Source organism: Neomonachus schauinslandi, chromosome 6 (genome assembly GCF_002201575.2).
Source record: "Neomonachus schauinslandi chromosome 6, ASM220157v2, whole genome shotgun sequence".
In the NCBI taxonomy this organism is placed as follows: Eukaryota; Metazoa; Chordata; class Mammalia; order Carnivora; family Phocidae; genus Neomonachus; species Neomonachus schauinslandi.
In genome coordinates, this window is record NC_058408.1 from 98,755,446 (window position 1) to 98,780,045 (window position 24,600).

General features: G+C 53.8%; 1 protein-coding gene across 1 annotated transcript in view; it reads left to right on the forward strand.

Moving 5' to 3' along the window:
* The window catches only part of COL13A1 (collagen type XIII alpha 1 chain), a 142,495-nt gene that overhangs the window by 40,805 nt on the left and 77,090 nt on the right, over nt 1-24,600 (forward strand). Inside the window, exons 3-4 of the mRNA XM_044916211.1 lie at nt 5,745-5,752; nt 23,871-23,897. Coding sequence (XP_044772146.1) covers nt 5,745-5,752; nt 23,871-23,897 — 35 coding nt within the window. The remainder of the gene's footprint in view (nt 1-5,744; nt 5,753-23,870; nt 23,898-24,600) is intronic.

Here is a 24,600-nt window from a genome sequence, read left to right on the forward strand (position 1 = left end):
CCACGACACCATCCTATTTCCCAGCACGTCTGCACTGCTCATGCGTGCACGTGGATTAGTGACCTGCCGCAACCCGTTCAGTGTAAGCACCTGTGAACACCTCCTCCAAGACCAGGCGCAGAGTACGCCCTCAACGTAGGAGTGCCCCTCCCCCCTCCCGTCCCCTCATCTCTCTCTCTCTCTCTCTCTGCCCTTTCTCCTTCCCTCCCTGCTTACAACCCAGGTGAGAAGAGCCAGGACAGAAGAGAATGTGGCCACAATCTCATTCTGGCCCTAAGCCTCTCAATAAATAATGGGTCTGTGTATAAACCACTGGGTCTGCAGCATCTCAGCCTGGGAGGACAGGCATTTGCAGGGGAGGGATTCGGAGTCCTCCGAGGGTGGGACAGGGGCCTTTGGCCAAGGTGGGGGAGGGGCTCTTATTCTCCTTTACCCTCCCTGTCTGTGACCCACAAAAGCCATGTGGCAGGCCCCACAAAATCAGCCAAGAAACTTAAAGAACGTTCGAAAGCTTTTCCCCATCAAGGTCCTCAGGGGGGTGGGGCTGGCCCACTGCGAGAGACGGAGGGTGGGGAGGGGGGCCCTCTCCCTGCACAAGGCTAGATCCTCACCCAGAGGAATGAGAGTCAGCCTCCTTCCTCTGCCTGGGTCTGGGTCCTATAGTGGGTTGAGCTCTAGGGTCATTGGCTCAAGCCCTCTAGATCAATGAGGGAGAATGACTGGAACCAGCTGAGATGAGGGGCTCTGGGGGAGACGTTGCCAAGCAGATGGGATCTGGTGGCTGCATGAGTGTCCGAGGCTAGTGACAAAGTATGAGCAAACCGTGCCTGAAATAAATTAACATCACCCTGTGGCGGACCTCCTCCACCCACGTGACGGCTTCCTAGCAAGAAGCAAAGCTGGAGTTTATTAAGTGCAAGGCCTTTATGTCCCTACGTCCTGCTGTCACGATAGTCTTGCAAGCTGGTACTATTCGTTCCATTTTATAAATAATGAGACAGAGGCTCAGAGAAATTAAAAGAAACTTGCTGGCCTCTCTATGGCTACTAGGAGGCATTGGGATTTGAACCAGGTCTGTTAGGCTGCGCAGCTCAGGTAGCCGAAGGAAACTTCCGATCTGGTGTTGTAAGGATGTCGGGAGTATAAAGCAACCTGCACTCAGTGAAAGAGAGGTCAGCCCGCAGGCGCACCCTTTCTGTGTTTCCCAGACGGCGTCAGCTTCACCTGTCTTCCCCGCCCCAGACTTCTGTTGTGTCTTTCTGGAGACGTATAGACCAGGATGTTTCACTGGACCAGAAAGGGACCCCCATACCCTTATGAAAACAGAACGAAGCCACCCCCCCCCAGAAGAAACAGCTGGTGCTCTCGGGGAGCGGAAGGATAAGCAAGGGGCCCCTGTCGCCCCTGACCGCCCCCCTCTGACAGCTCACCTTCTCCTTCCATGTCACAGGCGGTCTGGACGTTTGTGAGCCAAGGGCTGCCACGTCCAGCCCACATTTGCTCCTGCAACACTGTCCCCATGGGATTTCCTGCTCTTGTCACCGTCCCCAGCTGCCCAAGATCCCCTGACCCCCTTCTCTGCCTGAGCCATGAGGGGAGTTTGTCTCCATGTTCCCCTCCAGCTCAGATGGACTGCAATTGCCTGAACAGTTTTACCAAAAACAAAGAGAAATATCAAAACCATTTTTTTACATGTCTTAGAATTGTAAAAGCATTTTGAATCACCATGCTTACACGCAATAGGTTTCTCGCATGCAGGTACTGACCAAAGCCGCACGCTGCTTAGCTTCCAAGATCACGTATGTTCAGGGTGATGTGGCGTAGACTCGAGCAATAGGTTTCTGGCCCTAAACCAAAGGAAGGTCATTTCCAGGCCTCAGCCCCATTCTCTGGTCGCCCCAGAGACAAGATAAGAGTTTCCCTCCGCTGGAATCCCTTTCCCACTTCCTCCAGGAGGACAGCTGGAGGCTGGCAGAGATGCCCTGGTGCCCTAGCCGGGCCCTCGTCCTGTCCCTCCACCCTGCCATGGAGGCCCATGGTGGAGACCGGACTCAGCGGCCAGGTCAGCCCTCTGCTCTGCTCTTGGGGAAGGGCTGCGGGATTACTCCCTCATGCTAGCAGCTTTCTATTCTTATTTCTTGATAATAAGAGGAGAGGCTGTTTTTTCTTTCTTTCTTTTTTTTTTCACATCTCCGTTTGATCCTGGCCTCAGCCTCCCCCACGCCGGGCCCCCATTCAGAGGACTTTCTGGCCCTAGTCGCATAGGGGAACTGGTTTCTCAGAAGCCTTGTGTAGCCTTGTATTGTCTTGTGTCGTGTTCAGGGGCTGGCAACAAGGAGAGTATCTCCTGACATCTTCCCAGGCTGCCTCATCTTGTCCCCAGGGCAGGTCACCGCTGTCATCCCCAAGTGACTCTTTTATGGGTGTTTTTTCCCATCTGCTGAAGTCACAATGTTCCTGGCCTCCTTCCAGGCCTTGCCCACTGTGGGCTGCCTAGCAGATTGCAGCTTCCCTGAATTGTCCTGCCCCCAAGCCTGGGATATGCACCCGTCCCACAGCCAGCTCCTGAGTGAGGTCAGAGGTCAGGAGAGCAGCCAGGGTTGACCATCCTGGGCTCCACTGAATGATTTATTAGCCACTGTCTCCATTAGGGGCTGTTAGCACATCAAAGCCGTGATTGTAGAGCCTGGAAAAGTAGAGACCATGACAGATGACAGACAGTAGCTGTGGCCACACCATCAAACCCACTCCATGAGCAGGGGGTGGAGGGAGAGGGTGTCACTTTGGTTCTTGGCTCCAGCACAGGTGAGATGAGATCCAAATGTCCGTGTTCCTTAACACGGAGTCGTCCTTCGATGCACGAACCCTTGGGTGTGGAACTCTGGAAGTCTCAGCTGTCCGGTGCAGTGCAGGCAAAAAGAGTGGATTCTGGAATCTCTAAGATGGGAGTTCAAATCCCAGCTCTGGCCTCTGGGACCTGGGGGAAATGGGGCTCATCATGGGCTCTCGAAAGCCTGGGCCTTGCTTCCGGCAGGATGCGGATTACAACACTGCTTTTGGAGGCCTAGGGAGAGGCCTGGGGAGGGCACATGGGCCCACGTGTGTAAACTGTGTGGCTGGGGGAGCTTGGCAGATAGGATTTCTCAACACAGGGCCCTGTGGGGACTTCCCGGTGGCCATCCCCGCTTGGAGGAGGACGCCGCCTCTGCTCAGGGCTGTGCTGGACGTTGCCGTGCTGTCCGGCTCCTCGGCTGTCTCCCACCCGCGCGCTAACAGACAGGCTGTTCTTTTTTTTTTTTTTTTTTTTTTTTTAAGATTTTATTTATTTATTTGACAGAGAGAGGCACAGCGAGAGAGGGAACACAAGCAGGGGGAGTGGGAGAGGGAGAAGCAGGCTTCCCGCTGAGCGGGGAGCCCGATGTGGGGCTCGATCCCAGGACCCTGGGATCATGACCTGAGCCGAAGGCAGACGCTTAACGACTGAGCCACCCAGGCGTCCCCAGACAGGCTGTTCTGTGAGCCGAGGCGCCAGGGCGGCTTAGACAAGGTGGTGCTCTTCAGCCAAGACAGTTCCTGAAGACAACGGACAACGGCACTGCTTTCAGCGTCTGGGGGACTGTCCTTCACCCTCTGAAGGGGAGCCGGGGGGCACGGCACCCACCCCTGGGGCCCTTGTACTGGCGCCAGGACATAGCCTGGACCAGACGCTCCACCTCGGCCTTCACGACGGGGAGCCGCGCATCCCTTGGGCAAGTGCCGGGTCCCTGGAAGTTTCTGTGGCATTCCTGTTTACTCTTCAGAACTGGGAGGTTTATCAGACTCAGTGAACACATCTGTTCCCCTTCGGCTCTGACTTTTGAGGATTCCTCTGGCTCAGACAAGCGGGAGAATCAGAGGGTGCTCCACCTCTGCCCCTAAGCCAAAGTCTGGACACCCCAAAGGTCTCCCAGTGCACTGGGGACGAGACCAAGCTCCTCAGTCTGGCCTCCAAGATCCTCTGAAGTCTGGTCCCTGCGTGGCCTTCCTGCCAAATCTCATGTCAATCTCTTCTTTTCTCCCAAAGCTCTAAGGCAGAGCTGCTTAATGGAACTTTCTACAATGATGAAAATATCTTATACCTGTGCTGTCTGATAGAGTAGCTGTTAGTCACATGTGGCTATTCAATACTTGAAGTGGGGTTAGTGAGACTGAGGAACTGAATTTTAATTTTATTTAATTTTAACATAAATGGCCCCAGGTAGCTTCTGGCTACCATATGAGACATCACAGTTCCAGCCACTTAGGCCTTTTTCTCTATTTCCCAGAGACCCAGGATCGTTCCTACCTCAGGGCCTTTACACTTGTCATAGTTTGTGTGGAATGATCAGCCCTTGGATCCTCACACACCGGCTCCTTCTCATCTGTTAAGTTTCAATTCCAATAACTTCCTCAGAAAAGCTTTTCTCTACCACTGAGGCTAAAGCATTTTCCCCAGTCCCAGGCCCATCCAGTGCATTACCATATACTTCTTCATAGCAGTTACCAATGCCTGAATTTTCTCACTTAATTATTTCTGTTTAATGTTTGTTGCTTGCAACTAGAAAGAATAGTAACAATGTAAAACGTAATAATGTACATGGACGTACTGCGTGTTGGCTACAAGTTTGAACACCTCACATACATTGTCCCATGGAATTCTCACCACGCCCCCATGAGGTAGGTGCTGCTTCGTGCCCATTTTACAGATGAGGACACTAAGGCTCAGAGGTTGACTTGCCTAGCGTCACATGCCAGGCCTCACTCTCTTTTTCAGCTCTGTAACCCCAGCGGCAACTTTGGATAGTGTCAGGCACCAAGGGCGAGGCCTCCAGAAGTAACTGTTGACCCTGGGCTGGCTAGGACTCTGCTGGGTGAGGAGGCTGGCCCATATGGCCCCAGGAAGGCCCTGGCCCTGGGTGTGGGCACCGGCTCTGCAGCTCTGTAGAACGCCAGGCTGGAACAGTGAGCTGGGGGTGAGGTCCAGGGTGGCACTGAGTATGACCTAGAGTCTCACCCATTCAATCCTAGGAGACTCCAGTGGACTGACTGGGGAGAGTAGTGGGCCTGGCTGGGCCAAACGGACAGATCTTTCTCCTGGGCAGTGAAATGTGCTCTCAGCCAAGGTGGACTCTCAGTGGCTAAGGCTGGGCTGGGGTTGGGGCGGGGGCAGAGAGGCAGGGGCAGAGGCAGGGCTGGGGCAGAGAGGCAGGGGTAGAGGCAGGGCTGGGGCAGAAATAAGGGCGAAGTTGAGACTAGGGCAGAGGCAGGGGCAGAGGCAGGGCTGGGGCAGAGACAGAGGCTGGGCTGGGGCTGGGGCAGGGGCAGGGGCAGGGGCTGGGCTGGGGCTGAGGCAGGGGCAGGGGCTGGGCTGGGGATGAGGCAGGGGTTGGACTGGGGCAGAGGTTGCTCAGTCTGTGTTTATTGTACTTTCCTGGTGCCTCGGGCAGAAAAGGACCAGAACTTTGGAGACCACCCAGCTTTTTCCTCTGCAGAGAGCTCTCACACTCTCCTGCCCTCCCCGCCAAAGCCCAAGCCTGGGGCTGTCCAGCTGCAGGAAGGTGGGGTGGAGGGGCTCTGTGCAGAGCCGCAGTGGGGAGAGGCTTCTCTGCTGTGAGCTCCTTCATGGGAATCAGCACCTAGTAACACAACCTGGTGTCCTGGGGGACCTGCCCACCCCACCCACCCCCACCCAAATGGCATCTTCTCATATTTAAAAAGCCAGACAGGGCCTCCTGTGGGGAAGGGACATTCCACAAGGAGGGGATGCTGGTGGGCACAATTGAGAAAGACTTCACCCTCCTCTTGATGCTGTGGTTCTGTCCCCATTTCCTATAGGGTCTGCACAGCACCCCCTCCCCCTGAACAGCACCCCCACCCCCGCCACTGCACATGGGGCTTACAGGGGTGCAGGAGTTTTGGATAAGGAGACTGAGGGACACGTGTTAGTTCCAACAGAGCCTCTTTTCTGCTGGGTGACCTGGAGTAAGCTTCCTGACCTCCAAGCTCGAAGTACAGTGCTCTGAAAACCCCCAGGGGTTTTTACGGGGGAGGTCAAAAGAAAGTGAAAAAAAAAAAAAAAAAAAAAAGTCATAACGACGGTGTTCATACAAGTTTCTGTGTTGACCCAACAATTCCACTTCCTTAGCCTAAGAAAATAATTTATCAAATGTGCTAAAGGCACAAAGGTATTTATTGTAGCATAAAATAGGAAAAAACATAGAAACTTCCAGATCTAGCAGCCAACAAATCTAGGTAAATCATGTTCTATTGTGCAGCCCTTTGAAAAATGGCATTTGGAAGGCTGCACGATGTGGGAATGTGTTTACCTTGTCACGTTAAGGGAAAGAGGCAGTGCGCCACGTTACGTGCGTGCTCCTTCCCACCCTGCAAATGTAGGGCTGCGTGTGGAGGAGGATCAGATGTTTCCAGGAGAGAAACTGGAAACAGTTGTGGGAGAGCAGGGGGCTGGGGGGTGAGAGACGATGCTTTTCTTTCACAAAATGTCCTTTAATGTTCTTAAAGAGCTGTTTTAACAATAAATAAATGTCAGAAAAACAAACCTTTTTTTTAGAAAGCAAAGCCAAATGTAAGATCCAAAGTGTTTTCACTCTTCTCAGCTCAGATGTCTCCAGTTCTTGGATCCTCCTTCACCCCCAACACCCCACAGCTCCGACACGTACTCTCGAGGTCCCGTGCCAGCCCCACCCCCAGCCTGTCTGGCCTGGCGCACAGCCTACGGAGCCTCACCTCATCCTCTCCTTTCCCTCCTGTCCCTTCTCCTGTCACGTGTCTAAGATAGCGGTTTCTATCTCTGGCTGGAGCCTCTACATCCTCTGTTATGAAAGTTCTTTCACTTGCAGCTGCAGCTGAGACCCTGGCCAAGGAAGGCAACTACGTTTCCTCACAGATGCCAGCTCCAGTGGATTGGTTGTGGCTGCCAAAAGTATAAGAAGCCATGCTGAAATCGACTAGTTATGTCTGCCATGGGCCCCAGGCTGGAGGGTAGGGATATGTGTCTCACGTATTTGCTCTCCCAGAGTCGTCTGGTACTAAAAATAGGGCTCTGACATCTGGGTTTCATCTCAGCCCTGCCAGTGGTTCCCTGGAGAATGGTGGATGCTGTACCCCTTTGTCCTGTGGAAGGAAGAGTGGAAGCGCCCAGTGCTCCGGGCAGTGCACTGGTGTGGAAAGAGGGTGGGCTTTGCAGTCTGACAGACCCCGGTGAGAATCCTGGCCCCCCCATTTATTAGCTATTTGGTCTTCGACAATCAATTTAACTTTATTGAACCGTCCTATTTCCACCTGGAAGTGAACATATTTGCAAAAAAGTTGTGTTATGAAAATTAGAAGTCGTGACTAGAAAGCATGCAGTCTGCTGTCTGGCACGCAGTAGGTGTTTTCGTGGCCATACTGGGGCTCAGGCGTGTGTGGTGGTGTTGAGGCAGGTGGTGTGACAGAAGACCCACGCAGGGGCTCCAGGCTATCGCCCACGTATTTCTTTCTGGCTTCCTGGCCCACAGCCACACACACACGCCTTCACCACGGCCTTGTGGGCAAAGAACACAGCTGCTTGAGACATAACTAATTGAAAGACAGAGACAAGCAAATTTTTCACTTGATTATGCCATTATAAATGAAAACATTCTGTACTATGACCAAGCATTAACATTTACTAATTACTAATCAGGGTATATATTTTTAACTGTATGCAAATTAAAGTAAGACTTAAGAAAAATAGATAGCCAGGGGCAGTTAAGTACCTCAGTGATTATTAATTTTTCCCAGTCAGGGCTCCATGTAACCCTGCTTCCCCTCCAGGCCTGAGTAAAGCCCCGCTTTCTTACTCACCTGACATCCTGAGGTTTGGGCCTTGGTCATTGCTAGGCTTCAGCTCGGGGCTTCCATGCCTCGTGGAAGGAGGGAGGCAAAGGGGGAGAGATGTAAGCATTCTCGAAGGTGGCATAACCAAACAATTCCACACTGGGGTAAAGCTCACGCTCCAACACAAGTCAGTTTCCAAATGCTGTGACGACATCGTTCCTTCCTAGATCCTTAGTTCGGGTGCTAGCCAGGGGACCTGCCCACATACTCATTCACGAATTCGGCAAGGATTAACCGAGCACACATTCTGGGCCGGCAGCTCCGGGCTGTGGAATTGGAATACATCAGGCCTGGAAGGCCCCCAGAGACTGTGTATTGCGAATCAGCAACTTGCGGCCCAAATGCAGCTTCTTTTTTGCCTTGCAGAGTAGTTTTTTAGATTTTCTTCAGTTTATATCTATATTTAGAAACCAGAAGATTTTGCGCAAAACATCCCATTTTTCTTGAATATTTTCAAGATCCAATAATAGTGAGACTGCCTCCCATCCTGGCAGTATTTGGTCGGAGCCAACGAGTGGTAACTCCGTTGTAGGCACACAGGCTAGCCCCTAGCACTTGGCCCCAGTATCTGTCCTGCCCTATTGCAGCACACCTGGTCTGCTCCATTCGTTATTTATCTGGCTCCTTGAGGGCCCTGGGGTTTGCAGCCTCTGGTCTCCCTCAGCTCCTCTTGGACTAGTGACTAAAAAGTGAATGAGCGCACCCATCAGAAAACTTACATTCTAACAGAAAAGACAAGACAAGGAAAACAGGGAATTAGCATCTGTACATAGAAATGAGAATGACAACTAACTGAATATTTGGAGGGCTTGGGAGAGAATTGAGCATGGTACCATGGGGTCGTGGTAAATCAAGGCCAACAGCTTGGAAGAGGTGGTGTGCAGCGGCCATACTTAATGATGCGACCTTTGCTGGAGAACATTTTGTGCATTTTAGATGTGGGAGGGGAGCACTGTTTGCTCAACTGCCGACTTCCTCAGCCGCTCACTTCCTGGGAAGGACCTAAGGGGAGGGCTGGGGTGGGAACTCTCCTTGAGAGCTATCTCCAGGTCACACGGAAGACCTCACTGCTTCTCGGAGATTCGGTCAAAGGTGACAAGTTCAAGTGGGACTCCAGATCCATATCGAAATAGAATCGGGGGTCAGACCCAGCAGAGCTTGATGGGTGCCCCATCCTTGATGGATCTCCACCCCGACTACACAGGCAGGTGACTTGATGGAGAACTTCTCCCCAGCCCCTGCCCCCTGCCCTCATCTGTGCTCAGGCAGCTCGGCCCTTCTGCCCCGAGCCGGAGGCTGTCGGGGAAGCTGGCTGCCAGAGAACAATGCCAGCAGCCCTGGCCCGAATCTAGAGTTGGGCCTGTAACCTCCACCAGCAAGACCTACCCCCCAGACTTCCTCACTCAGGACCCCAACGGGGAAGTGTCAGGGGCCCAAGGAAGCAAGAAATGCGTAATTTGTCCCACTGGTTCAAAGCTGGCGACTTTAATCTGTACTATTTTAGTCAAATGATCACCCAGCCCCATCCTGCTCTGCTGATCTCTGCTTGCTCTGACCCCTGTCTGTTTGTTCTCCCTGGTTTCCAGGGTTTCAGGGGCTCATCTGAGAGGCAGTGCAGCAGACGGACTAACAGCGGGGGCCCCAGAGTCAGCCTGTGACCCCAAGCAGGGACGTACCACCTCGCCGTGCCTCTGTCCTCTTGTCTGTGGAATGAGAGTGGTAGAGGTGGCCGCCGTGTAAGGCTCGAGAAGGGTTGAATGCAGTAATATCCCTAAAACACGAAGAACGATGCTCGGCGCGTGGAGAGAGCTGTTAGCCGTCCTTCCAGTTAGAACACAGAGGAAGGTAGCAGACCCTCCTGGGAGAGGACATCATTATTCAGAACCAGAAGAAGTGTCAGAGCTCCCATCTCCTGCGTGCTTCCTCTAAGCCAGGACCCGTGCTAAAACCCCTTACCTGCATTCTCGCATTTACTCCTTGAAATCCAATGAGGTTGATACTATCGTTACCCCATTTTACAGGAGAGGACACTGGGCCTAGAGAAGTGAAGCAACTGGCTCAAGGTCACACAGCTCGCAAGCAGCAAAACTGGGATTTGAACCAGTGGCTGTTTGTCTCCCAAACTGATGCTCTTACCCACCGTTCTAGGCGGCGGCCCGGTTTGATAAGCAAAAGACCCAAGTTGTCAAGTCACGTCAAGTCTATTCCATTACTTCTCTGTAAAGGAGGGAACAATGAAAGCCCGAGACCATGTGTACGGGTGGCTGGCTGGGGTTCCCGCTCAGATGCGCAATGTCTGCGTGGGGTTGGCAGCTATCCGCAGTCGGAGCGCTCAGGGCACTGGCTTTAAGAAAGAGATGACGGGGGTCTGAAGTAAGCCCGTGGATGAGGTCGCGCCGTCCTCAGGGGGACTAGAAAGGGCATACTGCGGATTTTCTTTCTCCACAGTCTGACCCTCTCGCCCCACCATCTAAGTTTTGTTGACTCTTACTTGCTTCCACGGTTGAAGCAATACACGCAGGGGTTAAAGAGAAAAGCTTTAGGGTGTAGCTAGTTCCGGCTGTCAGCTCAGCCACTTACCAGCTGTGTGACCTTGGATAAATTATGTAACTTCTCTGTGCCTCAAGAGCCCCATCTGTACCGAACCTGCCTGCCAGGGTTGTTAGGGCTCTTTGGTGAGGATCTGCATAGCTCTGGGGCTACGGATATGCTCGGGTGCCCCCGTCTGACTGTGAGCCTGTAACTTGGCCTTTGTGCCTCAGCTCCCTTATCTGTTAGGTGTGGATAGTAGGAGTGTTACTTGTAGGACTGGAGTCAATGAGACGACGTGTAACACGCCTGGCCTGTTGGAGGTTGGTGAGTACTCAGGACCTATTAGTGTTGACAATAAAGCTGAGACAGAAGATTCAGGAGGCCAGCCCCTACTGGGTCATCAATAAATGTGACTTGAAAATTAAAAAGCCCTTCCCCAGGAGGTAGAGGTTTGTGTCTAAAGATAAGACTACAAAGCCTATGGCCTGGCCGGGGCTTCTGAGGGATAACGTCCTGTGTGGGTCTGATCAGGGCCTCGACCCTTGGCTGGCCGCCCTCCCTTCTCTCCTTCCAGCAGTTGCCCAGTGGGACCCTGCCCGCAGGGTGGTGACGCGTGAGCTGCCCCAAGCAGGGCCTTCCATGGGAACATCGGATACGGGCAGCCAGATCCGGTGTCAGGAAGAAGCACCAGGGTCAGAGGTGTGGTCCTCCTGCAGGGATCGATGTGACAGCCCAGGGAAGAAAGTAAAGCCCGGCTCCAGGCTGGAGCGGCAGCGCAGGGTCTCGTGAGGACCGCCTGCCCCTACGGCCCCCGCCTGCCCCTACGGCCCCGTCTCCGGCGGTGAGCACAGGTCTGCAGGCCAGGAGCCGCCCAGATGGCTGGAGCCAGAGCAGAGGCTCGCTGGCTGGGCTGTCCCCAAGAGGCTGTGGGCAGCAAGTCCCCCACTGTATCATGGCTCGTCTCCCATAAATGTTCCCACCTTTCAGGGGTTTTTTCATGGATCAAATGAGGAAAGGTGAAACCAGAGCCTCAAGAAGGCAAAATCTAGCCGCAGAGCACCCCAGGCAGGAGCTCCCTGGGGAGTGGGCACCCAGGTGGCTGAAGGCCCTGAGGGGGAGGGGACAGCAAGACCCACAGCACACCTGGCCCAGATGGCACTCAGGGTCTGGAGCTGAACCCGGGGGGCCGCGGCGGGGCCCGGGGCTGACTCGAGGGTCTGGGAGGTCTGCGGGTGGCCGTAAGTGGGGCGACCAGCACGTGAGCTCTGCTGGAGGGAGAAGCTGGCCCGAAGCTCAGGCTCAGGGATGGGGTGTTGGGGGCAGGGGGGGGTCACTTGGAGTTGGGGCGGCATCTCCTGAGCTGGAGAAGAAGCGCCCCAAGAACAGCGGTAGTGTGTGATTTCACCCCATCCAGCACAGCTGCCCACACGGCCGGCGTTGAGCGGATGTTTGTGATAAGAAACATGTGTGCAGTGAGCATGGTGGGGACGCAGGTCAAGTGTGCCAGGACACACTTCTTCGCCATCCTAATCCTGCGCCCAGTGCTGCCCTCAAGCCCCGGCCTCCGCTGAGGGCGGGCAGACTAGGTAGGGCTAACTCAGCCACTTCCTGCCCACCACTTAGCCTTCCAGGCGCCCTGCTCCCAGGGCTGCAGCTGAGGGGACACAGGGGTGGCCGGTGGCCATCTCTGGTCTGAACTGTTGTCCATCCTGCCTGGGGTTGGGCATGGCCCTCTGTCCCCTGGGCAGGGCCCCCGCGGCCAGGTCCCCACGCTCCTTCTCCTCCCCGCCTATAGGAGCCCTCCCAGCAGCCCTTCAGCCACTTCCCGGGGCCTGGGGGCCGCCTCCCCCAGGGACAGGGCCTGTGGGGGTCTGCGGTGGAGGGAACTGCAGTGCTTCCCTGGTGAACAGATCTCCCATCCCTTGGTGTCCTCAGCTGTGGGCTTCCCCGCTTGGCCTGCTCAAACTGACTCCACCAGAGCCATCTTCATGAGGGTCCCGGCCCTGGGCACTCAACCCTCACCGCTTCCTAGCTGGGCCTGGGCCGGGCTCCTCTGAGGACCTGGGGCCGTGTGGAGAATGGTGGAGACCCGAGGAAACTTGGGGTCACATTAGGAAGGAGGCAGGGAGAACAAGTGCTGGGGAGGCAACCGAGAGAGTGTGAGATCCAGGCACACCCTCTGGGTCCCCAAGTGCCAGGCAAGGCATGGAGCCTACCCTCATCCCGCCACCCTCTGCCTGTCCCCAGGCACTCACCAAAGAAGATGGGAAACCAGGACGTGAAAGGGGACAGTCTCCAGATTGAAGGGAAGGGTTTCCAAGGGCAGAATGCTCCAGAAACCCCTGGAGCCAGCCAGCCTGAGGCCCCTCCAGGGATGAAGACCACCTCCGTGGTATCTGCAGGGAGGTGGCCACTTGAATTGCCCTCTGATGGCTCCAGATGGGGCAGCAGTAGGTCACCTGGGGACCTCCTGGGGCCGGAGGATGAAGTGAACTGGAGGGGAATCTCCCTGGCTGCTCCCTTCCCTGCTCACGCCTCCCACTCCCTCTGCCATTCTGGACAGCGGGATGGGGTGGGGAGAGAGCGCTGCAGTGAAAGCTAGTCTCTACCCCTGGTGTGAGGCGTATCTGGGGGTTCTGGGTTACCAGCCTCTCCATCCCCATCTCTGCTGTGCCCCAAGGCTAGACTCAGCTCACCCGATAAGTCAGAAAAGGACCCTCATGCTTCTGCTACTGGCTTCCCCGAGTCTCAGCCCCCACGTGCCTCTAGTTCCAAGATGACTAATAGGTTCCATCTCATGTGCCAGTTCCTGCTGATTTATAGTGGCTGTGTTGGAAAGAATGATGAAGCCTTGTCAAGACTCATTGGGGAAAGACTAGCTGTGATTGATTAGCAATGTCTGCAATGAGTGCAGAAGGAGATCATGTGGCATGTGTGATTTTAACTGCTGCCCACTCCTCTCAGGACCTGTTACTCTCCACCAGCCACACTGGAAAGGTCTGTGGATGTCTTGTGGCCAGGAGACATCATCATGGGACAGATCTAAGCTGCACTGCACTGGGAAATGATTAACAGATGGCTCTGGGGGTGGGGGAAGCTACTTTGTAGCTTTTGCCAATTTCTGTGGTGTGACTACTCCCACAGTGGCCAAATTCCAGCTGCCAATGTGAAGTCACTGAACACAGAGTTGGAAAGAGATGCGTACAATCGGCTCTCACAAGACTATAGGATGAGCTGGCTTTGGCATACCCTTGTCTGAGTAGTTGTATATTTTTTTCTCAGAAATGTAAAGCCCCCTTCCACCACCCCCCCACCAATGCTCTGCCAATGCTCTGGGAAGAGCACTGGACTAGGATTCAGGATCACTTACCAGCCATGAACCATAGGCAAGTATGTCCCTTCTGAGCCTCAGTGTCCTCATCTGTAAAATGGGAATTGGGCTGTGGTGAAGCTCACTGAGTGTTCTGTCGGTCATAGAGCTGGATTGGTCAGGCATGCTCCCAGAGCATCACATCCAGGGGCGCTGCCCAGAAATCGGCCTTGGCCCTCCCTTGAAAGTCAGTGTTCCTGCCATGGGGCTGGAAGGGAGAAGGGCTTCTTGTTCTCTTTGATGTGAACCTCAAAAACGGAGGCTGCCTGGAAGCTCATTCAGTTTCCCTTAACAGGCCATCATGCCCATCACTGATGGATTTCTCGCGATGGTTTTTGAAGCTACTCATGCTTCTCTCCTTTACCACCCCTTAAGACAGAAGTGGCTCCATTTATTTCTCATGCACTTAACTTCTTCAAGCTCCAGGGAGCCCATGGTTCCGGAAGGCTGGGTCCCGCTGCATTCATGCCGCCGTGGTGTCAGGCAGATCTGGGTTCGAGTGCCAGCTCAGGCATGCATGAGCTCTGGACCGTGAATATATGTCTTAAACTCTTCCTGGGCCACAGCATTTTCATCCGTAGAATGGGAATAATAATAATAATAGTAGCAACTTCACCAGATTGTTGGGTGGACTGAGTGACATAAAATACCTAAGGTTCTTTGAATAGTGCCAGGCACAGAATAAATGCTCAATACATGAATTATTACTTGTCTTAACAAGGTCTTGAGTGGAGGTAGAACAGGTCAACCTATAGAAGAATGGGATCCCCAAAGTTGGCAGGCCACAAGGTTGAGTGACGGCTGGGGCCTCAATATCGGGGCATGGGCAAGATTGTAGGTACACGAGGAGCCCCCAGACAGGACCGGTCCCATTAGTCTGGGGCAGGGTTTCTTACCCTCAGCAGAGATGACATTTGGGGCCACCTCATTCTTTGTTGTAGGAAGCTGCCTGTGCATCTTGGGATGTTTAGTGGCATCCCTGACCTCTACCTACTGGAGACCAGAAGCAGCCTCCCAGTTGTAATTATCAAAAAAGGTCTCCAGATATTGCCAATGAACTATCCCCTGGGGTGCAGAATTGCCCTCGTTTGAGAAACCTGGCTCCAGGAGGCACAGCATGACCAGCTCTGTCTGTCACCCCAGCTCCAAGGAGAGCCTGGATGCAAAGCATTTGTCCTGGCAGAATGGGTGGGTCGGCACGTGGCAGAGCCAAGCAGCAGGTGGTCAGCACAGGCGGCTGGCAGCAGGCAGTAGGAGGCATGGGTCGAGGCTCGGACCCCAGCTGCCAGGAGCCCCGCAGTCAAGCAGGGTCAGATCACGGCTCATATGACATGGAACCTGGGCACACCCTGTGGCTCTCTACTTCCCCCTCCAGGACCAGGACTGGATCCAGGGTCTGGACAGGGCCAAACCCTCAGAGGAGCGGGGAGAGGCTTACCTGCCCACATTAGAAGGGTGTGAGGCTGAGGGCCAGGCATCCCCTCCCACCCCTCATGACTTTCATGACCTCTAGCTCGAGAGCACAGGCTTCTGGGTAAGAGAGACCTGGTTCAAATCCAGGCTCTGCTGTGCGGAAATTCAGCCTAAAAAAAACAAAAAAACAAACAAAAAACCCGCACACACGTAAAAGCCAGACACCACCACTTAAGACAAGGAGATCACCTTAGGTTGATCACTTAGCCTCGAAGCCTCAGGTTCCTCGTGCGTGATGTGAGGATGCTGGTGGCCACCTCACACAGTTATTGTAAGGATTAAATGTGCTGTTCTAATGACCGTGCTCAGCAGGACGCTTGCCACATAGTAGGCACTCAGTAAATGTTGTTGATTGAATGGATGCATCCTCCTGCGGCAAACCTTTCTCCCTATATCCTTTTGTTCATTTTAGTTCTCTTCTCTGGAATTTCTCCAGCTTTCTAATGTAGGGAACTGTTGCCTTCTCAAGGGGAGGAAATGAGTTATTCATCTCTGTATCACTAGAGCTTAGCCTGGGGCCTAGTGGGTATTAGGTGCTTAAATAATGAAGTTTTTCTTCCTCAAAGCGCAACGACTGTGCCTTATCCATCTGTACATAGCCACATCCCGGCACAGCACGGCACAGCGAATGACACATGGCAGGCAATTGTCAAATGTTTGTTGAATGAATGAATGAACGAACATACAAAAAATGGTTGAAGAAAGGCATGACCCAGAACGATACCCCAGGATTCTTCCTAGAAGTCCATTCCTCCATGTCTGTTCAGGAGGACCATCACTGTTTACTTGAAGGAGGTCAGCCAAACCCTGGAGAAGACAGCAGCGTCCTCACCGAGGTGGTAGGTGACAGACATCAGGCAGAGGGAGGAGGGTCTCAGGCAGAACCTCTGCTGTGGACCCTGCCCTGGGAGCTTCGCTGCAGGCTGCTCTGTGCACCCCAGGGCACTGGGATGGTCTTGGAAGTTCTCCCAGCTGTGTCAGGCCCAGGGGTGGAGTCAGGTGTCTCCCTCCTCCCTTGGGCTGTGGCAGTGTGGGCGTGACTTTGTTTGGAAGACCCAGGGCTGGGGAGTCAGGAGCCCTGGGTTCTGGCCCCATCCCTATGCCCACCCACACCATGACTGCATGGTCACTACCCTCCCTGGGCTCTGTTTTCCCATCTGTACAATGAGGACTTGGTATTACCTTGGGGTGAGTCTGCCCTTCGGTGTCTGGCTGTGGGACAGGTCAGTCAGTGGCCATGTTACTGAGGATGGCCAGGTGGCCACATGGGAGACCCATCTGTAACATCAAGGCACTGGTGGATTTCACAAGCCACCTTCCAGCTGCTGGGCATTGAATACAGCATGAGTTGGCATCCAGGGCTGTCGGGGAGCAGGGCAGCAGTTAGGTTTTCCAAGGGCCAGAAGATTTTCCAGGGGAACACTTGAGGATCATCAGTGACAGGGAAACATGTTTATGATAGAAAGTCTTCTTCTTCTTCTTCTTCTTTTTTTTTTAATAATTCCTTTATCCTTCTTTCCCTTCTTAAGGTACAGAATCAAGTAACAAACGGGGGCTCTCCCCATTCCTAAAGTCTGGGTGGGGGAGTGGGGGCCTGGAAGAGATTGACACAGCCAGATGCCCTTGCATAAGAAGGATCCTATAACCGAGAGATGGAAGGATCTAGAGAGAGGAGCCAGAGGCTGAAAAGCTGGGCAGGCAGGCGAGGGAGACGTGTGGAGAGGGGACAGATCTGTGAGCAGTTTGGGGGTAAGCGTGGAGAGAGACACTGTAGTGAAGGGTCTGGGGACAGTAGCTCAGATTTTCTGTACCTCAGTGTCTTCATCTGCAAAGTGGGGATAATAGAACCGTCCCCCAAATGGGAAACACTCAGAATCATGCCGGGCACCTAGTAAGGACCATGGAGGTGTGTGCAGTGACGATGGTGGTGAGGATGATATAAAAACTCTTGAAATCTTCAATAGAATTTCTGTTCTGTCCACTCTGGGGTGGACCCAACAAACAGCTCTCTTGTGCTATGCGCCAGAGCCCCGGGTCGGCTGCCCAGCCGCATCCAGCACACACACACGGCAGGGGCGCCTAACAGCAGGCTGGGCCATCGCCAAAGCAAGGCCCTGTCGCCAGAGATTCCTCCAGAGCCTGCGGCACTGGCAGCTGGGGCCCTGTCAGGCCCGGAAGGTGCAGGGCATCTGCTCTCCATGTGGCTAAACCATCCGAAACTTGCCATGGACTGAACTTTGTCACCAGCCTGCTTCTCATGAGGACACTTCCCTCCGGCAACCTGCACTCAAGGGATATTTTCAGATTCTGGGTGACATCGCCCTGCCTCGCCGCCTAATAGGTCCCAGATGCTCCCTGCCTCATGCCATCTCCCTCCCTCCGGCTGTTCTGCAAACGGAGCCAGCCTGCCCCGGCCCTCCCCACCCAGTCACTACTCCTCTTGACTTATTATTTCTTTCCAATTTTAGTATATGTGTTGCCGCAGCGAGCACTTGACTTACTATTTTCTTAATTTAAAACATTTTGTTCCTCCTTAACGTGACGGCTTGACAGGGGCCAGCATGAAAGAGGCTGTTTCCTCCTGGCCGGACAGAGAAGCAGGCAGATGAAGTCAGGGAGAAGGAAGCCGGCTCGGGGAATGCGCGGGGGCCAGGGGAAACATAAGGAGTCTTTCTTGGCCGAGCATAAAAGAAGCGGAGTAGCAGCTGTGTTAACGTGGCCAGGTCACCAGGGGCCCGGCAGACGCACCAGGCCCAGCTGGGAATCCCACGGGCCCAGGGGGTGTCATGACTCACGTTGGGCAGAAATGCCTTCAGTTCACCATCCTGCAGCGGCTCCCTCTTCTGCACCGTCGCTCTGCACCCACCCTCCTGCCCCCTTCCTGGAACGCGGGGTTTGTGATTCTTGGCTGTCATGGGCAATGAGAGGGGGCTAATGCTGAGGCCTCTGGGGGGCCGGGGGGGCAGGGTAGACAGAAGTAGAAGAGAAGAGGGGCGTCTGGGTGGCTCAGTTGTTAAGCGTCTTCCTTCGGCTCAGGTCATGATCCCAGGGTCCTGGGATCAAGCCCCATGTAGGGGTCCCTGCTCAACAGGGAGCCTGCTTCTCCCTCCCCCACTCCCCCTGCTTGTGCTCCCTCTCTCGCTCGCTGTCTCTTTCTCTCTCTGTGTCAATTAAATAAATAAATAAAATCTTAAAAAAAAAAAAGGAAGTAGAAGAGAAAAAAAGAGAGAGGCGTGGAGGGAGGGGACCCCTGGGCACAGGAGGGCGGGGAGACGGAGGGAGTGGGCAGCAGACCCAGGAGGGTAGAAACGCCTGACTCACGGCTAAACAGAAACCAGGACAGGCCAGAAAGACATCAGGTGGGGAACCTAGTGAAGCATGTCATTCATCCCAGCTGCTTCCTGCTTGTTTTCCGTGCTACTTCGTGGAAGCGTGGAGAGGACAGCGAGCAAGCTAGTAACCATCATCTCTTGAGGTTCTGTCACACCGTTGATGTTCTGCAATGTCGCCTCGGTGCCCACGGCCCTGCGTTCTGCAAAGCAACCGTGCCCCCAGGTTGGGGCGGGGCCCCGAGGAGCCCATTTTACGGGGCGGGAAGTTAGGGCCCCAGCTGGGCTGCGCCTGGGGCCCAGACCTCTAGATTTCTCATCCAATAATGAAAATATGGAGATGAAATAAAGGGGGAGAGATTATTTTGGTGAAAGTGGGCCAGGAAAATACAAACGTCGAAGACCAGATGGAAAGCCCTCAGCCAAAGGATTTTCGGACGCTGCTTCTGAGGCAGGTCTGCCTATCCTTCCAGCCGTGACACTGACCCTGGCATTTTCTCTGTCTCTTTCAGGACCTCCTGTAAGTAACACCAGCCGCAGCCGGGGCTAGCACATCTGAAAGGCCTCGCTCCCTGCTGGTAACCGGGCCCTGGGAGGGGGGACTGACAGCTGGGCCCGCCGTCTTCCAGGGGAGCCCCTGTACTCTCCACACAACTCTGCGGGGTCCCTCCAGAATGCTGACACGGGGAAGGAGGCCTCCATTTCGCTTTCCAACCACCTCTGCACCTCTCCAGGGCAAGACAATGGCCGCCCCTGGGGCACAGCGGGTCCCAATTTCAATCTGAAAAGCTGGCTTGCCCCATTGTTAGGCCCAGCTCCTTTGTCCCCAGAGGAAGCAACTGGACTCAAAGAAGCTCCAGGTATAAGAAAGAAGAAAGATAATCTCTACTCAGTTCTGGTCCTGAAAGGTCTCTTGGCCTTTCAGGAGACAGGTCAGACTTGGCTCTGCGTGGACGGCTCCCCGGGACCTGCTGTCCACCCTGCTGTGTGGGCGGCTCCATTCCGGCCCACTTAGGTGGTCAGCAGGTGGTCGTTGCTGGTGGTGCTGGTGCTGGTGGTATTTTGATGTGAGAGATCAGTTTCAGTGGGCTAGACAGTGTGAGACAACACAGATGACCGCAGGTCTGGCTCCTTCCCCTGGCGTCGCCCTAAGGCCCAGGGCGGGGCCGGGAGCCCAATCGCTTCCAAAGAACCTGAGAAGAGCCCAAGGAGACTGTCTCCCTGAAGTAATGAATCCAGAGAATAGGAGCACATCTTCTTTCAGGACAGCATTTGATACCCCAACAAAAGGCCCAGAGGTTGTTGGAGGGTTGGGCGGGTTGGGGGGGGCGGGGAGAAGCTGGGGATTGGAGTTGAAAGGGCGGAGCCCCCACACCAGATCTTTGTCAAGGTTCCCGAGATCAGCGCTATCCCTGGCCTTGCTCAGAGCCACCATTGCACGGTCGGTCCTCTCTCCGTCTGCCCTGCGGGAGCAGCCGGCCCAATTTGCAGTCAGACCATTATTTACTATCCCGTCTGGTCCTGAAAAGGCACATTGAGCTCGTGCCGCCCATCCTGCCCAGCTCTCCGACCGCCGCTTACAGAGGGAGGAAAACCGTGTCAGTCCCCAAAAGCAGGGGGATGATTTATCATGGCAGGTTTTAGATGTCAGATCTCAATTCCTGTCATCAATCTTCCAAAATAAACTCCACCATAGGAAACTTCAACAGACCACCTGCTGGAAATAGGCTGCTTTTCAAAACCCTTCTTTCTTGACAAAGCCAAAAAGAGTCCTCACTTCCCCCACTCCTGGGAGCTCCCCACCCCCCAGACACTCGGCCCATCCCCCCGCCAGCCCCAGGCTGCCGGGCCAAGCTGCCAGTGTCAGCTCGGGATGAAGCCTCACCTGCCAGGCTCACTCCCCAGATGGTTCCCAGCCAGAGACGGTGCTGCTGCCCCTGGGGGTTATGCAGTAGGGATGGATATGGGTCTCCCTCAGTCCCTGCCCCCCTGGCCACCACCTGAGCCAGGAGTAAGGGGCAGGAGCCCAAGTAGTTTCCCGACCCGGCCTCTGTGCGTGGCCTGCACCTTCACCCTTCCCTGGCTGAAACCACAAAGAGGAAATGGGAAGCTGGCCAGGGTGGGAGTCACCTCCTAGCCCTGTTCTATCTGCTTCCTGCAAAGGAAGAATGCTGTTGAGGGAGGCAAGGGATAGAGAGATGGTGGCTGGTGGCAGTGCCTGTTGCCACCCTGAGTGTCTCTTAGGAGCCCCTCCAGTTGGAAGACCCAGGCTCCCAAGGGCATAGGATGGCCACTGCCTAGAGAACACAACCAAGGAGGATGGATTTAAGTAGCAGCAGGAAACATTTAGATGGTAGAAAAATTGTGGACACCACCACCCCACCCCTCGTGCCCATGGCAGACATTGCTAATCAATCAGGAGGCTTCTTAACAGAACGCTTTACTCAGTTGCTACCAATCCACCTGAGTCTGCACGTTGGAGCTGACACCTGCGGGCCACGCCTGCTGTAGATTTCAGAGAACTTCTTAATGGGAACTGTGAAGCTGAAACAGAAGGCGGAGGGAGGTAGGGAGGCCTCTTTCTCCAGAGGAATACAGGGAAGTACATGATGTCCAGCTGCCACCCTGGCTGAAGGTGATCCTTGCTGAAATCCTAGCTAGCACTTACTACCTGTTAGGCACTGTTGTGTTTGCATACAAGCATGGACTGTGGAGCCAGCCTGCCTGCATCCAAATCCTGGCTCTGCCACTTCTAGCTACGTCAGCTTGGGCAAGGTGCTTTACCTCTCTGGGCCTCGGTTTCCTCATCTGTAAAATGGGGTTAGTAATAGTGTCTGCCTCTTCCAGGAGTTGTGAGGAATATATATGTAATGATATGTGTGTATGCATGTATATATATGTGTGTATATATATATATATATATATATATATATACATACACAGTGTGTGTTAGAATATATTTCCAGTTAGAATATATTAACTCATTTAAATCCTAGAGGATCCACAAAGATTCTGGTAAGCCTTTCATTTTAAAGAGGAAATGATTATTCTGTGGTTTTTATTAATTTGTTTATTTCATCTATTTCTACCCACCTTATTCTAAAAAAAACATTTTGGGGTGATTTACAAACGAGATATGGAAACGATGGAGGAGGGTGGAGAGCCGAGGCAGGAAGGATCCAGAGCTAATGACATGACAACCTCTTATGCAAGATGAGCCACTGACTGGGCTCCAAGCTTCCTGGTGGCCAGAGCAAAGAGGAAAGCAGAGTTGTTCAAGTCAGGCTGCAGGAAGGTAGGAGCACCCCTGGCGCTTGACTGAAACACAGCTCTTCCTGGTACTGAGACCCAAAGGAAGTCCCTCCCGTGTGCAGATGAGGTAGGATGAGTAGGTGGTGGCTACACAGGAGTGGTAGTAATCTGTCCCTTCTGTCCCTATTTGGGGTAGACCCACTGTGTGGGGTTGGAAACCCTCAGCAGACCTGTTCCCTTCCCTGGGATGTGAAGGAGGTGGCTGCCCCATGTCTTGCCCACTCCCTGGTGGCATCAGGACCAAGCAACATAGAAGTGACAGGAAGAGGGTACTGGCTCAGTGCAAAAACTCTGGATTAAGGAGGCTATTTGGTGCCTGAGCTGTCTTTGTGGGGGCCTGGGAAAGGAGGCTGAGTTCCCAGGTTCTGAGCATCCGCCCTCAGGTTCCTTGGTCCACAAATAGGAATGAAGGACTGACCATGAGCTCAGCACTCTGCAAGGCACTGGAAACATTCATGAACAGAACAGAAAAATCCCTGACCCCGGGAGCTTACCTTTTAGTGCCATGGGGGCGAAATCAAGCAGAGTGAAGAGATGGGGACACGTCCTGTTCCCATGAGAACCATTACCCAGCATTCCCCAAGGACTCCCTGACCTTGATTCTCTGTGGGTGAGTCACTGCACCACCGCCTCCGGGGTGTCCTCAGGAACAAGGCCCAGAGGGGGGATGACTTATTCCTGGTGCTGCCCAGGTTTGCCTGAGCAGCCCTGCAGTAGATGGGCTTGTGTTCCAGTGAGCACCCCGGGACCCTGGTCCTGCCTTGGCTTCACAGGAAGAGCAGGACGTCTGGAAGGAGAGAAAACACATCTGTAGCAACGTCTCTGCAGGGAGAAACCGAGGCCTGCTCCACACACCTCCTGCCAGTGCTCTTTTCCAATAACTGTAATAGGTAGCATTTATTTAGCACTTGCTGTATGCCAGCCCCTGTGCTTCGCATACATTATCTCCTGTGATCCTAAGAGATAGCTGTCATTGTTTTCCCATTTACAAGATGAGGAAACTGAGATACAGGGAGGCCAAGCAGCTCATTAAGGTGCCAACTCGGGAGTGACAGAGCCGGGATTTGAGCACAGGCAGGCTGACTCCAGAGCCCGTGCTTATAACTAAATCCTTCCTACTGTCTCTGTCACCACCTCTCCTGGACCCTGTGCCCCAGCGCTGCCAGCGCTGCATCTCAGCTCCAGAAGCTCTTTCCAGGTGTTTCCTCCCCTTTACGAGGTGCTCCATGATGCCCCCAAGGCACCATTTGAGCTGTTTCTCAGCCACCCTCTTGTAGCAGATCCATCTGGAAGCTGAGCGCCAGAACTAGAAAGACATGATTTTCTTAGGATTTGCTTGGTTTCGGAGCCACCCGCTCTGCATGTTGCTCGGATGGTAATTATTAGCCCTGATACACATTTTGTTGAAGGTCTTCCTCTTTCCAGTGGGATTTCCGATCCATTACATGGAGCCTTTAGTCTGTGCCCGGATTGTGCTAGGCAGGAGTAGGAGGGTAATGGGGACTGGGCTGAAAGCCCATGCTGTGGTCAGTGAAGACAGGCTCCTGGAGCCACACAGGGCTGGAAAAGAGTGGTAGAATATCGCACTGACTGAGACAGAAAGACTCAAAGAGAGGAGGTGTCGGTGAGACCCACAGCCCTGATGATCCTTGAGTCATGAGGGGCAGAGACATGGGAGGGAACATTCTTGTCTTTCTTTTCCTTGCATCTTCCCTGGGCCTGACATGGAGGAGACCCCCACTAACTGCTTTTCTAAATGAATGAATGAATGAATGAATGCTAAAACTGAAAGGAAGCTTAGTGATCAAGGTCCTGACTTCAGTTTGTTCATACAATAACAGAGGCTTCTAGAGCACAGTGGCTTCAGGCCACGCGGCTGGTTGGGCAGAGTGTGGGACGCTCGGGTATTAACACCGTGACCTTCGTAAACCTCTCGCTTTCCCTCTTTATTTCAGGGTCCCGCTGGAAGACCCGGCCTCCCAGTAAGTAGCTTTCATTTCATCCTTCCTTTCTATCTCCCTCAGCTGCTCTCCTCGCGCCAAGGGCTGGCTAGGTTGGGTGGCTGCTTTCCTGCAGGTGTGTCTGGGTGCGAGGCCTCTCTCCAGCACCTCTAACCTACAGCCGAGGGTGAAGCTCCTGGGGAGCCCTCCTGGGGCCCCAGGCAGGCAGATGACAGCATGCAGGCCCTTCCAAGGCTGGACCTGACCTCTAGACTGAAGGCCCTCTAATGGGGGTCTGGAAGGGTGGCAGCCTCACTGGCTATCCTCTTGCATACCAGCTTAGCTTAAGACCACTGTCCCTCCTTTGTCTTCTGACCTCCGGTAAAAGGAGACACAAAAACTTTGTTTTCCCCCCCAGTTACCATTTCTGAATGCCGGAGAGGCTAAGCCAAGTAACCATGGGGACTTTGGATTAAAAGTAGAAGTAATACCACTAGCCATCTCTTATTGAGACCCTACTACAGGCCAGGCACTATGCTCATCACTCTTCATATATTTGATTTGTTCAACAACTCAGTGAAATGGCTGTTATCATACCCATTTTATAGATGAGGAAACTGAGACTCAAGAGAGGCAAAATACCTTGTCCAATTGTCCAAGCTTCAGTGGAGACCTGTGGGGGCCATGTTGTCACACACATTTCATACCTCTGTTTCCTATGGTCCATGCTTGACATTTGAGAACG